This window comes from Charadrius vociferus, unplaced genomic scaffold (assembly GCF_000708025.1).
Source record: "Charadrius vociferus isolate BGI_N301 unplaced genomic scaffold, ASM70802v2 scaffold917, whole genome shotgun sequence".
Classification (NCBI taxonomy): Eukaryota; Metazoa; Chordata; class Aves; order Charadriiformes; family Charadriidae; genus Charadrius; species Charadrius vociferus.
In genome coordinates, this window is record NW_009649175.1 from 90,624 (window position 1) to 106,520 (window position 15,897).

At 37.1% G+C, this 15,897-nt stretch overlaps 1 protein-coding gene across 2 annotated transcripts; it reads right to left on the minus strand.

Moving 5' to 3' along the window:
- Nucleotides 1–1,198: 1,198 nt before the first annotated feature.
- Nucleotides 1,199–12,333, minus strand: RAB36 (RAB36, member RAS oncogene family). Of its 2 annotated transcripts, XM_009888558.1 has the most exons (10): nucleotides 12,235–12,333; nucleotides 10,975–11,063; nucleotides 8,412–8,477; nucleotides 7,722–7,823; nucleotides 6,039–6,103; nucleotides 5,402–5,453; nucleotides 3,927–4,008; nucleotides 2,181–2,271; nucleotides 1,513–1,632; nucleotides 1,216–1,280 (listed from the first exon to the last, which is right to left on the minus strand). In XM_009888558.1, the coding sequence occupies exons 1-10, from the start codon at nucleotides 12,301–12,303 to the stop codon at nucleotides 1,216–1,218; spliced, it is 801 nt and encodes a 266-aa protein (XP_009886860.1). In that variant the 5' UTR covers nucleotides 12,304–12,333. The 2 variants fall into 2 exon arrangements, with proteins under 2 accessions (XP_009886861.1, XP_009886860.1); XM_009888559.1 differs by lacking the exon at nucleotides 7,722–7,823 and having other exon boundaries at nucleotides 1,199–1,280; nucleotides 12,235–12,326.
- Between the last annotated feature and the right edge of the window lie 3,564 nt (nucleotides 12,334–15,897).

Sequence of the window (15,897 nt, forward strand, 5' to 3'; positions counted from 1 at the left end):
AGTCACTGTTCCCCGAAGAGCATTGTAGAGCCACTTTATTTCAATGAAATTCAGTGGTACCCAGAGATAATCTCTCCCCATTAAACAATGGTTGTAACTTCTGAAGAACTAATTGCACAAGGTTATGTCAAAGGGTATTTGAAAAGGGCAAAACTGAGGCAATGGTTTTTTTGATCCAGGCAGCACACCAAGTCACAGCAACATGTCCAGAGAGCAGGTTCTACCATAAGCATTCAGTAACGACATCTTCACATGGCAAGCGCCTTAGCGCTTAAACAAGCATGTGTCTACTTGGGACAACTCCATCTTTTCCCATCCCTCTAAACCCACATACACTTGCGAGTCTTTTCACAAAATGGCGAAACTATTTCTCTACAATTACTGCTTCTATTAAGCAGTGGAGCAAATCGCCCCCAGCACCTAGTGATCAAATTATCCTGTCCAGTAAAAGCAGATAGAGTGACTAAGAGTTTAGCAGCAGTATCGAATCTAAACTTTACCCACTCAGAGTTCCTACCACAGACAGGGATGAATAAGTTCACAACTGAGACTGCATGTGGTTCCAGAATCATGTTACACTACTACAAACAAAAAACCTAGTTGGAATAAAATGAAAATGTCATTACTCTTAGCAACAAAGCAGAACTGCAGTGTAGGCAATATTCACAAAGTCACAAAGGACTCTGCATCCTTTTTGGAAGATGGAATACATGAAATCTAATTTTTCTATGCCATGCACCTATGTGGCATTCTTTCTTATTCAAGAGAGTGGAAAAGAATAGCATTCTTATCTGGTAACAATTTCAAAATATTAGACAGCTGGGATAAAACAAAGTTCCTACCTGAACTTCTGCTAGGCTTAGAAATATTTAAACACTGGGCTCTGATTCTCAAGTGGAAAATGAAAAATAATATAGGTTTTACGTAACTTTTGACTACAAGTGTTTCTGGCAGACAGGTGAGCACGTGGCACTGGCAATGTCTTCTTGCATTAAGACACAGATGTCATGTTTCCACTACAAAGAGAAAGGTTTGTGTAACAATTGTACCATCCTGCAAAAGCGAGCCTGCAGCAGCAAAGGAACTCTCAGAAAGAAAAAGTTTGGATAAGTTTTTGCTCCCTCATTTCTAAAAATACAACTTTATATTTCTGGTTTAAGAACTTTCATTGTTGCAGGTGCTCTATGACATGGTGCCAGCAGGAACAGGTGACACTTAGCAGCAACTCAGGCTGACTTGAGTGTTGGCGTCTGGGATTTCCATCATGTTCTTTTCCAGTTCTGCAGAAACAAAAAAGTTATAAAATCAATCCACAAGAAATGATACCATCCAATACTAAGGGTAACAAAAGCTGAATGCAGCCCCAGTCACTCCTGTATGCTAGAACTCAGGCAGACACTGACACGAATGTGCTGACAGGTGTTTGAAACAGGCTTTAATGCTTGAAAAACCTCCCCAGTCCTTCAGACTGTAAACAAGGAAAATACATTCAAAAAGCAAAACTTAACATACTGATGAGGCTTCCTGCCCCAATTTGTGCCTTGTGCCCAGCAGTTTTCTCCAGCTCCTTTATCATGGACTGTTCAAAGGCCAAAGCAGCAACTCGGGAAAAGAACTCTTTGACATTTTCCCCTAGGACACAGGACAGAAATTATGTGTTTTTACAACTGCACATCAACACATGATCAAGCATAACAAGCATATCTGTGAACACATCACTGCTCAATACTGGAACAGAACAGGCCTCTACAACAACCTGTCCTCCATTCTGATCACTGCAGAAAGAATTTCTCATTTTCTTACTCTGGAATACTGTACCCTGTACCACACTTTTATTTTTAGTCAGCAAAGGGAGAGAATTAAGTTTGTGGTATAATCTTTTTCATTGCTAATGTTGAGTAGCAGTGCACATGTGTTATTTATGTAGCTACCTATGAATTAAACATGCTTAAACATTGCACAGCAGCTCAAGTACTCCTTTCTGTAAAGATGACAGTGCAGGCACACATACAAATGCTGAAATAAAATCAACCATTAATAAACCTGAAGTTTCTAATAGCAACAGATGCAAGATCAGCAATAAAACCTGCATAGGAACGAGGGCATAAGGAACTGACCTCCTCCCACCTTAACTTAAGCCTTCATGATTATGCTAATTTACATCCTTTGCAGTAACTTACCTGTTTTGGCTGAAACCGACCAGTATTCTGCCTGCATCTCATTGGCAAAGCGGATGGCATCTAGCTCTGTCCTTTCACACACAGCATCTGACTGAGTAAATAACATGGCATAACTTTAACATAAGAAGTGTATCTGGGCTGGTAATAACACAGAGGTACTGCTAGCACCTATACTGTGATGCTTCCAGTTTTCACAGTAGCCTTTCTGGCCTTGCCTTAGAACTTGTGCATCAGACATGGTTGCAAGAATATTCAAGTACTTAGTACTGCTTTTAAAATGGAAGTCTACATTCACCTCCCACAGCACTGAAACAAAACAACAATTAACAAGTGTGACCATTATATGTAACTATATATTGTGGTAGGGAGCTACAAAGACAACAGCCCAGTTACTGGTATTTAAATTCTTGTCACCCCATCACTCTCAGCAGGTAAGTTGCAGGACCGACTAATCACCATAGTTCTTTGAGTTTAGTCTTTCTTCTCTTTGTCTCAGATCCTTTCTTCTACTCCATCTATTTTTACTATGTTGCAACACAACGGCCTTCCCCCCCTTTTTACGTTTGCTTTTTCTTACCTCTTCTTAAGCCTAAAATTTCTTGTCCTTTCAATAGATTTTGCTTTCTTCCACTGAATTTTCAGGTCTTCTTCCCCTCTCATTTGTTTTTTATCATCAACCATATCAGTATGTTGCTATTTGCTTTCAATTTCTAGCCCATTTGCAATGGATGATATCAGTCTTTTTTGTTTGTACAGTTTTCTGTGCACTGTCTTACAATGGGGAACCCCTGCACAACTGAAGAATTCTAAAAATGTGGAAAGAATGATGTCACATCAGGATGAGAAGTAGAGTGAACCCAATAGGGTAGATACTGGCTTCATACTGAAGTAACACCTAGAACCCACAATCCTTTGCTTTGCTCTTGTCTCCCTTTCAGTTGAAAGTGATACCATTCTGAAAACAGAAACTAACTTACAGTAAGGAATTCTAGCTTAGACAAGACTTCAGATCTGCATCCTTAGAGGTCAAGCACATTTAGCTTTTACTGCATCTCAGAAAAAGCAGCATAAGTAACAGAAAGTACCAGAAAAAGTCAGACTTAAGACTAATAAGAAAGGACTTATTTTCAGTGAAGGGTAAGAAGCTAACTGCATAAGTGATACTGTGGCAGCTGTGAAGGAAGGGGAAATAACAAAAAAAAAAATCAACTAAACAGCAGAAGCAGCAAGTTTATTTTGAAATCTTTAAGAATTAAGTATTGATAGCTAGAGAAAGACAAACACAAGACTCAGAATGGTATAGGGTGAGCATTATAGCCTGTTCTTCTGAAAATGACATCACATTCAATTAAGTAAGAATTCTTCCCTGTTTCTGAATAATGAACACACTGTCCCAAAAAAAAAACCAACAACAAAAAACAAACAAACCCACCAACATTCAAGATCATGATGTACTCTGTTATTTCATGCAACCAACTTTTCTCTGCCTTTTCAGTTATTTGTATGTGCTTGGAAAATGTCATGCAAAGAATGGAAATAGGGATATTTCATTAACTACCCACTTTTTCAGAAAACATCTTCTTAAATTGGTTCCATATGTGCTGTTCTTTTTACCTGTGATCTTTCTTTCTGTTTAGGTTTTCCCCGCAAGGCTTGTATCTCAACAACATTGTGTGCAAGTTGTAAGGGAAACCACTTAAGGAACTAGGGGAAATCTGATTTCCTATCAGCATTTAATTTACTCACCACCAAATCTTTTTTTGTTCCAACCAGAAATATGAAGCTGGAATCTGGCTCATTCTCCCTCAATGCATCTTCTAGCCACTGTCTGAAATACAAAAGAGAAATGACAGAATCAGTCAGAGGGAATGAGGAATATAGGAGTTAGTGACAGGTAACAGGGTCACAAGAAAAGTGAGAGGATGAACTTATGTGGGAGTATCAAAAGCCTTTTCATCTAGACAGAAAGAGACCAGGAGCTATTCCAACTCCTTTGAACACGTGCCTTCCACTAATGAAAAGTTCAAACATGCCCACTGTAGAGTGCAAATTCAAAATGATTTTAGGACACAGAGAGAGTATTTATCAGTATAACAAAGGGGGCAAAGTTTTGATTGAGTTAAGGAACAAGAAAACAAGAAGCAGAAGAAAAAATAGGAACAACGTAGCAGATTAGATAAAGGGTGAAATAATCTGTTCAGCATTATAAAACCAGCTCCTTATGAAGGCTGCATGATTCCTGTCTCATAAGCTTTTGCATTTTTGTTACTCTGGCAATCAGCTTCCTCTTGAGTCATCCAACAAAAGTCAAGGAGGGAAGGGAGTGTGTGTGTGGGAAATCAGGTTCACAGGCTTCAATTATTTTCAGCCAAGCAGAGACACTAATATATATATTATTTTACAAAGTCCTATGTAAATGAGCTAAGTACCACAGCAGTAGTCTAAGGAAATCATCTAATATACATTCAAATAAGACAGAGTACAGATTGTAAAGAAACATGTACCTGCATTACAGTCACAACAGTATGTTGGAAATATATATGCTCTGAGCGGCGACAACAATGTGGATCATAGATCCATGTAGGGTTTTGCAGCGGGCACTAAAAGCAGAACAAGTTCTGTTCCTAACAGTTAGTGTGCTGTTGTAACCAAACCATTACAAGTATCTGAACCAGTAAGTTTAGCTGTATCTACATATACTTTGAGTTTTTAATTTTCTTGCCTGTTTTTGACAGCCTATCTCCCAACAGAATCACTACAGAAACTAGAGAAAGAAAATAATTCTGAGCTAGCAGCACACCTAGGAAACGAGAGGTTCTTGAGACATTATGCATGAGATGCACCTCATCAATTTCACTATTTACACCAGATGCCAGCCTGTTATTCTGTTTATAGCAAATGGAGAGAAAAAACAAAAGGATACTTTTAGGGTACAGTTCATCTCTTCCTGCATGCCTAGTTTTGGATGGTCTTATTGAAGTGCCTTTTTCTGTCCATTTACTATAAGGGAAGTCAATGGTAAGTAGTTCAAAATTACGCTCCACATTTTCTTCAGAAAAATCCCACCTTACATAATCCAAACAAGTGACTATCATTCATCATTTCTTAGCTCAATGGAAAATACACTCACAATCCAGCAAGTTTTCAGCAACGATGGGCTATTCAAGGTAATTAACCTGCTGTAAAAGCTTTAAAGGCTAAGCCAAAATACAGAAACTTACTTGGTGTGATCCAGAGTCTGGATATCAGCCAGATCAAACACTGTTATTATAACTGCAATAAAAGACAATAACAGAAAAAAGTAATTAAGTTATAAAGTCTGTCAGAAGTCTCTGCAACTCATCTTGTTAAACAGAGAGAATGTTTACATACAAAGTGCAAGAGCAGATTTAACACAGAGGACATGGAAGACTATTCCATTTGCTCATTCCTCTTCCTTCTCTAGCACCCAGTAAGACTGAAGTCATCAGTCTTCAATCTTAGTCTTTACCTGTAGTCTGCAGTCTGTAGTGCTATTGCTGCTTTTATCTTGGGACCACTTTAATCCCTGCAGAAGTTGTCTCTTACCAAAGGGAATGTGAGAAGCATCCACTTCTGACTTCAGCAATAACCTTAACTCAAACCAAGTTATTTCCCTCTAGACACAAGTGCCATGCATCATCAGAACATACAGAGCTTGCAGGTGTGACAATGTATCAATTAATGAGCTTTTTAGTCCCTTCTTCTACCCAATAACAGACAATCCATTCCACCACACTGTGTCTACAGGTACCTTTCCAAGGAGCACATATGCATATACGTTTCCGTATAAAGTACAACCTCCTGTCACAGCCAGGATCAAATTAATATTGTTCTCACCCTCTGCTCCTCGGTAGTAAGCAGATGCAATGCACTTGAACTTTTCTTGACCTGCTGTGTCCCATCTGTGCAATAGGGGAAAAAAAGAAATTTCAGGTTAATGAAACCCAGTGTAGCCTGAGTAAACATGCTAATGAAGCAGTAGACTGGTACAAGTTGGAGAAGAATGTGATACCAGAGAAGTTTTACCATCTGGAACATGTTATTAATTAACTACTGACAGAAATACAGTAAAGGTCTATTATTAAATGAAGACATTTGAACTCTGTTTTTATCTTTTTTTTTAATCTTTTTTTTTTTTTTCCATACCAGTCATGATGAAGACACAAGTCAAGTATTCGTATTCTGCATGGTAACACCCTTTTCTTAAAATATTTTTTCCTCACCTGAGATTTGCATGTATTTCTAGTGCAATCCAATTTTGAAAGTTTTCTGCGCTAATACTAGCTAAATCATATATTAACCCATATCTTGCAACTGTTGGATATGACATCTGTCCATACACTACAAATTAGAGACCTACAGCTCAGTCCACCAGATACTAATGACACTATTTAAGGAAATAAAGAAAGTGTATTAATGAACATGATATGCAGTCCTCTCAGCTACTGCCAGTGCTACAGAGATTTGTTTTTTTGTTATAGCCTAGTACTGCCAGTCATGGATACTTGCAAATTTATCTTGTACAGAAATTTCTCAGCAAAAGGGGGCACTAGTGCTTATCATATGGAAATGTTCTACCCAGAAACTGAAGATTCTGCAGATAATGCAACTTGATATTTAGTAGCTCATGAACCTCGTTACTTCAGCTGGTAAAAGGATAGCGCCTGGCAGAATTTTCAAGAACACAATGGCACTGAAATCAGTGGAGAAATGGATTTCTAAGTATTTTTCAATAAATCCAACTAGCTATCTATTTACATCAATAATATCTCAGAAAAAGTGTGTTCCTAAGTGAAAAGGTCTTTAAGATTTATGCACTAAAATACTTTATGCAAAACATCTTATTTCTGTTCTAAGTCCCATTGCAGCATAGATGATTCAATAATGCCCTCTACAGAACAATACTGCTAGCCACTGGAAATAACAATTCATTCAGCAGAACCAAAGCAGGTGACAGAAGGATAGGATTCCCACTAGTCTGTAATAAAGCTGAAAATCAAAGATTTTAGGTTCCTGTTCTTATAAAAAACACTCAAGTCTTTCTTTAATTTGGCAAAAATCAGTTAGTCCCTAACCAAGTGGTACTGAAATCACTGGACACCTTACCAATAATTTCAATGACTGCAGGAATAAAACCCCCAGTAAAGGCAAATTCAGTGCTCATTGTGCCTACTAAACTTAAATGACAGAATGGTGTAACAGCAGAACTATACAAGCTTCACACTTTTCTTTCAAGAAACTTGAGTAAAAAACGCAGAACTCCACTGAAATGGCGCAAGACATCCAAGATTAATTTTCATTGACAAACTTAAAACATTTTTAGGGATGAGAAATCCAAGAGATTAAAATTTTAATAAAATTGCAAGTCCAGCTACAGAATCTGTTTTTCAGATCACATTATTCTTCATGCAATTTTATTATTTTAAAAAAATATATCTTTATTCCATTAGAGCCTGCAGCAGTTCAAGCTTTGCTGAGATTGTACTCTGTACAATACTTAACCATGCTGTTTCAACTTACATCTGGAGATTGTATGGTATTCCAATTATTTCAAAACGTTCAATTTCAAAATCCACTCCAATGGTCGCCTTGTAGTCTCGGTCAAAATTATCTTTACAAAATCTGCAATAAAAAAAAAAAAAGAGACGAAGTACTAGTAACCCCCAGCTACAAATAACTGCAAAACTAACACTATCTACAGTAGATCTGTGGGTAAATTTAAGATGCACTATCTAGGGTTTAGCAGAAGGTGGCCCTGCCCACAGCAGAGGGGTTGGAACTAGATGGTCTTTAAGGTCCCCTCCAACCCAAACCATTCTATTATTCTATGATTCTAAATTATGAAGAAAAAAAATTAACTTACTGTGGAGTCGCTATATATATGTGAAAGCAGATATAAAACCACCAAGAAACTAATTAAAAAAAAGGAGATAGTGGATAACAAACTAGAACACATACAGATTTCTTAAGGCAACACTATATCATATGTGACTGGATAAAAATAGTTCAGAATATAACATACACTGATTGAAATGCAAGAGTGTCACTTTTTGTGTTGGTATATCATGCCTGTTTTGTCTTTTATTTAATAACAATACCAGGGTTTAAAGCAGAACCATGAAGTACTACCCTGAACAGACAGGAATGGAAACACTGTAACATTTAACTGAGAAAGAGCAGAATCAAACCATCTGCTGAGATATACTGTACCTGTTGATAAGGCTGGTTTTCCCAACATACAGGTCTCCTACCACAACCACTTTGGATATTTTCAGCCTGTTGCAAATATTTGAAAATATTACATGTTTTTAGTCACAATTTCAAAACTCTCTCTTTAAAAATTATGATTTAGATCCTTAAATTGCAAGTGATGAGCACATGCACCTGTGACTCCCATTTACCTAAATGCTGCTGTGCTGCAGGATCAGTCTTAAATTGTAAGAAAGAAAAAGAAGGTCACCAAAAAAACCTCTGGAGCAGAAATAGTCCATTTCTTACTCTGCATATTTTTTTCTTAAATATAATCCAGTGGGACATAAATTCTGTTCTATTAAAATTGCGTTCACTACAAGTATATATAGTTGGCTGTTTGCACATAAGACCATAGAATATCTGCATCCTTTTCATTAAAATTAATCACAAGTTTCTCATTGATTTTTATAGTACAAACCAAGTTCTAAGTGAAGAAACAAGAAATTGCTAATACTAAAATAACTCACTGCAGAATTTCTCTCTGAGAAAAAAACCCCACATGGTTAGAGGCAATACATTTTCTGACTATCTGGAATAATATTAATCTGAAGCTGACTTCATGCAAATAATCCTCTTTGCTCTGGGTCCTCCCACAGAATACAGCAGATGGGCTTTAGATGACTCAGCCTGCATTCTTAAAATTGAAATGTAGTGTATCTTTTAGGATATACAGGTGGATAAGTGCATGTAAGTGTATTTGTTGACCTAAACTTGGATTCACATCTCCTGGGCACATGCTATAAAAATGGCTTAAGAGGTTTAATGTTCTTTTGTATCAAAGAATGGCTTTTTAAACAAAGGAATTAATCTTCTATCGAATACTATTTCTGATTATGTGATGCTGATTCCAAGTTATCTATTCTAAATAGTCTAAATCTTGACTGTTAAGCTGCATTACTATTATATCTGAAAAAGGAAGGCATTTTGTGTGCCAGCCAATGTAAGCAGGTGGCCACAGGCCCCTAAGCTGCTGACATGTCTCTGTCTGATTAACTGTTACTGATAAAATACTGAATAAAATCAATGACTTCAAGGGAAGAACAAAAAAGTAAGTGATGGTTTAGAGGTGTGTGTTCCATTAATTCATATTAGGGGAAAAAACTTCCTAGATTAGTAAATTTAACACATTGATAGAATATCAAGAGAATCTTAAATACAGCCATTAGCTACTGAATTTCTCAGACTACCTTTCCAAATGGCAACGAAATATTCCATTACTTGGAATAATGGAAGAGGAAGACAATGTTTTTTTCCTGTCAAACTTTACAATTACTGTACAAAACACTCAGTTGTCTATCCCTCCTACCCCCGCCCCACCAAAAAATGACCTAATAATAACCATATGTAGACAGCAGTGACAATAAAGTTGTCTAATTTTATTCACAAAGACAAAATGTAAAGCTTTTTAGCTATACTTTGTTACCACAATAAACGAACTGGAGAGTTGGTTTACTCTGGAAATAAAAAAACCCACAAAGATCTTGGTTATGGAGGGGAAAAAATGCCTCAATTCACTGATGCGTGTCTTGCCAGCAATTTGTTCCGACCTTGTAACAAATTTACATGGAACTAAGACAGTGACTGTGCTTCTACAAAGCAATAAGCTCACTGATGTCTCAAGGAGACATATTTTGGCTTTAAATTTTTTTAGCAAGATTTGTGCTTAAAGATGGCTATCATGACAAGTCGTGTAATCAACAACTCCAGATTTGAAATAACAGTGAGCTAATTGTCAGGATTCATAGAAACTCCACTTTATTAAACAACCTTCACACTGCAACACAGAAGTATTTATCTCTAAAACACACAGCTATTTATTTTAACTGAATAGTGATGATTTCTAACAGAGTTTAGCTTTCTTGCCTTGCTTCAGGAATTAAATCAGTACTAGTAACAGTTCTGGGAGAGAGATGATGTGGGGAAAAAAAACCTCAAACAACTTCAAGATTACTACTAGGGCATAAAACAGTTTATTGGGATTTTTCAACGCTATATATTTACCAGAATTTTGCTCCAGTTTTAAGGAAACATTTGAGAGGACTTCTCAGCACATACACTTCTAAAACACTAAAGCTACATTCTTATGAGTGTCAAGCAACTTAGAGCAGAGAATACAGCAAGGTTAGGTCTGCCCTATTCCTTATAACCGCTCTAGAATTTGGTTGCCATACTGATTTGCATGTACAAAATTCAACACTAATTTTAAACTGTCAATTAATCTTTTGAACTATGAGTTTAGTTCAAAGTTGCTGAACAACTATTTGTTGCTAAACAACTCCACTATTTTTTCAATGCTACTTATGCCAGAAAAAGTATCTTTGATGCTTATGGGAAGAAGAGGCATTTTATTCATTTATTGTCAAACAGGTCAGAGAACTGCCACATGCATGGGCTTAGCTGCCTTGAAACCTGCTGGAGTGAGGAAGATGAAGAATGAGGAAGGAAAAGCCTGTGAAGGAAGCAGGCTATAAAGAGCTAAAAATACTTTCTTCATTGCATACTTGGTTTATTACAAACTTACCCAACTGTTCCAGTGCTCTGCTGACAAGCAGTCCTCACCTGCGCATGGAAGTGCTCTTTGAACTGCAGACAGGCCTCAGGTGTGTACCACTGAAAATAGGAGGGAACAGTTACTGGGATAAACTGTGTGATGTCTACTTTGCAAGTCATCAAATCAGCAAGGAAAAAATAGATAAGAAGATTAATTCAAAGAGTTCATCAAGCACAGGGATACCCTGGCATAAGAGAGGGGATAGCTTAGGTCAGAAGGCAGTAAGTCTTCCCTGTAGTTATGTCTGTAAAAATCCTTTGGACAGTGTCATGATCTGACCACCTTTCTGAGTGTCAGCATCAAAGCACTAGCTAAACTTCCACAGTGAAATATATTTGCTCATCATTCTCTACAACAGCAAGTACCTTAAATTATCCCAGTAATCTAAGACACACAAGACAAACATAGATGGGCACACACTATGAGCAAGTCATTATTACTATGAAGTCTTTTAGATCTCTTATATGTGTAAAGCATTGTTTTTATTACTAGTTTTTAATTAGACATTAGTTAAAAACAAGGAAAATGTATTTTATCTTATAGTTGCTTAAAATAACTGTGGTGGTTTTCATAAAATTTAAAGCAAAATACGTAGCTGAGATCAAGCATGGAAAAAATGCTAACTCCCTTAAAAGGATCTTTTAAATGACTGAAAAAACAGAATGGTAATTCCTTGTCCTTCCCTGTCCTTAACTTTTCTATTATACTTCAAGTACAAAACTCTTTGGGGACATGAATGATCTTTTCTGACTGTGCTTCTACAGTGCCTACTACATTTGATCTACTGCATGACTAAAGTTCCTATACAAACATAAAATGAAAATTGCCTCCAATTTCAAATTCTTCAACCAAAACCTCCATATAGATCTAATTAGACCTTTTGCATATTTAATATCAGCTATGGTTCTTATTTCCCCTCGGTGTAGGAATTCTTTGAGAATGCAATTATTAATGTTTGGCTGAAATAAGACAGATATTACAAGATAACACTTTTGTGGCAAGAGTCACTTTCTGTAAAGGTTAAAAAAAGAAATGAAGATTATTATTAAAGACATCAGCACTGAATGGGAACACAAAGTCACATTCATCTTTGACAGAAATCCTTAACCAATTAGTAATTTTAGCAGAAGACAACTGCTACATTAAAATAATGTACTATTAGCACAAGGGAAAGATAGCTCAATGTGGTAGGTGATACATACAGTGTCCAGAGAGATAAAGAATTCTCACCTTGGGAAAATGGGAGATTATTCTGTCCCTGCTCACTGCGGGAACAAAATGCATTAGGTTGGACTTCATCCTCCAAATTCAATTAAATTCTACCAGACAGGAAATATGTAAAGAAAAACATAGTATTCAGGAATTGCTTCAATACAGGTAAAATGTGATTAAAAAAAATAATTAACAGTTCTTACAGACTCATCATCTTTCTTTTCAGTACAACTGGCAGTTCTTTGATTTTATTTGCACTAAAGAAAACCTGTTCCTGACATAAAAGGGACTATCACTGCAGTGCACATAGCTGTAGTAGCAAACAGCGGCCTTCTGAAACTACAGGGGACCAACTCTAATTCCATGGGAGGGCAGAGAATTATTCACTTAATTCAATGTAAGTGCTTGCAGTTCAGTCCTCACAGGATTTTGCAGTGTTTAATTTAAAAATCTTGCTCATCATTGTTTGAAATGCCTCTGCACTAAGCACATTAATAAATGTTAGGGGATACCAGATTTCATTCGGTCAGAAGAAGAAAGGAGGAAAGATGAAGTTGCCGCATTTCTTGGCACATCAAACTTTCACCCAAGATCAGCTCAGAAAGAATGAAATCAGTAGATAGTCTGACTTGGAAAAAAAATAATGTTCACATGAAAATCACAAATGCACTTAGATATCCCACTTGAGACATATCAATTTGGTTATGCAATGAAACCTCGTGGGTTGTTGGGGGAGGGGACCCTTAATAGGGTACCAATTTCTTACTGGCATTCAAAAGAATGTTTCTATAAGAACGTTCATCATGTAGCAAAGTGTAAGGAAGGACTCACCGTGCAGCAGCTGATGCAGCAGGATCCCAGCCACACAAACAGCTCAGCTTGCTGGTGCGTGGCCATAGCAACAGGCTTGCAACAGTTCCCTTCCACCCCTTCCCTTACAGATTGGGAAGGCGGAGTTGGAGTAATTTAACTGTGCATCGGGCCCTAGTTTTAAAAGAACAAACTGGTTTTAGGGGCCATACAGATTCCTTTGATCAGAAACTGCTCCTTAATAAACCATATGGTCCCCTAGTACTGTATAAGAAAATAGTTCTGTTTTCTTCAAGGATATTTGTATATAGGGATAAAGAGCAGGATTAACCCAGCAGACAAGGAACTAAGAGTGGGGAACTGTTGCAGTGCTAATATTAAGCATAGTAGCAATTACAGAGAAATTCCTGAGGGATTTTTTTCAGAATTTCAACTTGATTTCATCTCAGCTTTAGAGTCAGGATGTGCATGCCACCAATGAGACATTCAGAATTATATAAATGTCTTCCTAGTCATTAGTGGTCTTCCTTTCTAACATACAAAACACTAAAGACAAGGAATAAGAAATCACACAGCTCTTTTGTATTGCCTAAATATTGTTAATCAGCTTATTAATTTCAACAACATTTAGTATGCTAGATCATAATTTAGGATGATAAAAGATTTTGCTATTTATTTCATTAGAATGTAAATTCCAAATTTCAGGACAAAAGAAAGCTCTCACACTCTAATAGTCATATCTTGGTAACGCTGGAACAGGCTTCAACCTTAGCATCCAGGAGAGAAGCCTCTCGTTTTCCTGCAGCATACTAAAAATGTTAAAGGGCAAACCAATGCAGACAAGTAATTTTAAACAACGAGTAAGCATATAACAAACGACAGTTGTGTTTTACAACCCTGCGCTAAGAATAATGCTCAACAAAATTGCTAGTCCGCTACCTAGAATTAATGTTTTATTCTCTTTTGCAAGGAATTGCTTTTAAATCACTCCAGGCGCTCATGTGTTCTCAACTATACTGAAACACCCAATTCCCCCAAAAGAATCCAGATTTGCAGCTGACGGATTATTCACAATATTTATTACCATATGCATAGTTCTATTTATCACGCTACTTGTGACCCTATAAAACTAGAGAGATCCAGACCATTTTTATGGCCTGCTCCTGCCCTTTTGGCAAGTCTGAATGTTTTTATGGCAATGTTAATGTCTTAAAATAATAGTTCTGAAAACAAAAAGGAAAACCTTGCCAGTTGGTAAGAGTTTGAAACACTAACTTGCTTTCTCCATATTCTCCTAGTTCTAGTTCAACATATCCTAAGCATATAAAAATGTCATGTGTACACAGGCTGACTCACCACTTGTCTCCTAGAGCTCTTTCACAAACTAAGCTTCAAAAAAAAAAAAAAAAAAAAATCAATTCAACAATCTCTGTGAATCCAAAGTACAGGAGGGACCCAGGCAACCAAACAGAAATATTTTAAAACTGAGAGGCCACCTTCACTTACATTTAGTGTATTTAATCTAGATCTCTCACACACATAAATATATCCCAATTTACAAAATCAACAAATTAGCCACAGCACTAGAGGAAAAAGATCAACTATTTAATTATTTAAGAAATACAAAGCTGATAAAAATACTGAGAATGATTGGTACTGAGATCCATATTTTCTTTTCTTACAGAGCTGAAGGGGATTCAGTCACCAGGGAGGACTGGGAATATAGTGTCTCCATGGCATCACAACCCTCTTTATATCAACGTTTCAGGAATAGTATCACCAGCAGATTCTGTGGATAGACAAAGGATTTGAGGAAGGCATTCAGAAGCTGTACATAACATAAGTTAACGTCATGACCACAAACCAAAATCAGTATTCCAGGCTATGATGAAGGACAAGACAGAACAACCCATACCAAAAGGATGAGAGCAGAGTTAACACTAAAGGACAACATTAGTCTGATCTTCTCCTGCCCCTTCTACATTGAGAAAAGTTCCTGTTCTTCCTATTGAAATAGTGTGAAACTTTATATAGTCAGCGGAAGTCTAATATAATTCAGGAAAATAACTTCTGCTTTAAATAATCTGCTCTAAAAAGTTGCAGAAAAATGAATCCTTTCCAGAAAATGCTTTTTAAAGTAGTAATTTTTCTTTTACCAGCAAACCAGAATCTATTCCTGTGTTTTATTTTAATCCGGCTGATCTGAATGACTTTGGCTTTGTAAAATCCAGTTTAAGAACTTTGATTATTATAATTGTTACTCAAAAATAATGAAAAACATCTCAACAGCTCCTCTATTTGCAGAGAACTAACCTTTTATAGGAGCTGTTCAGAGTTTTCCTGATACCAGATCACATCTGACAATCCAGAGCACCTTTAAGTTGTGTTAGCAACATTGCAATGATACATTTTCCCTGCGTACCATCCTCTGAACACTATACTTACTAGCAGAATCATACTGAAAAAGACGGCTAAGTCTTGGATACAGTTACGTGAAACTACCTAATGATAATGGAAACCCATTACACATCCTACCTGTTTATAGTGACATTCCGGAAAAGACTAGGAAAGAAAAACTTGTCCAGAGCTACTGAGCTCCCTTCAGCCCTTGTACCTCAAGGCACTCGCCTGCTCCATCTCTGCCACTAACTCGACCACCATTTTGTTTCTGAATTTTTTTCAATTCTGTTCAAACAAAACTACTTTAGATACAAGGGGTAAGGAGGCAGCCTCCCGCCACGCTTTAGCAGAGAAGCAAGATAAAACGGCCTTCAGACTGCAGCCCCATGGCGGCGTTTCTCCCGTTTCTTTATACGCTCCCCTCCCTGAGGGGCCGCGCCTCAGCTCAACCGCCCGCGGCGTTCCACAGAC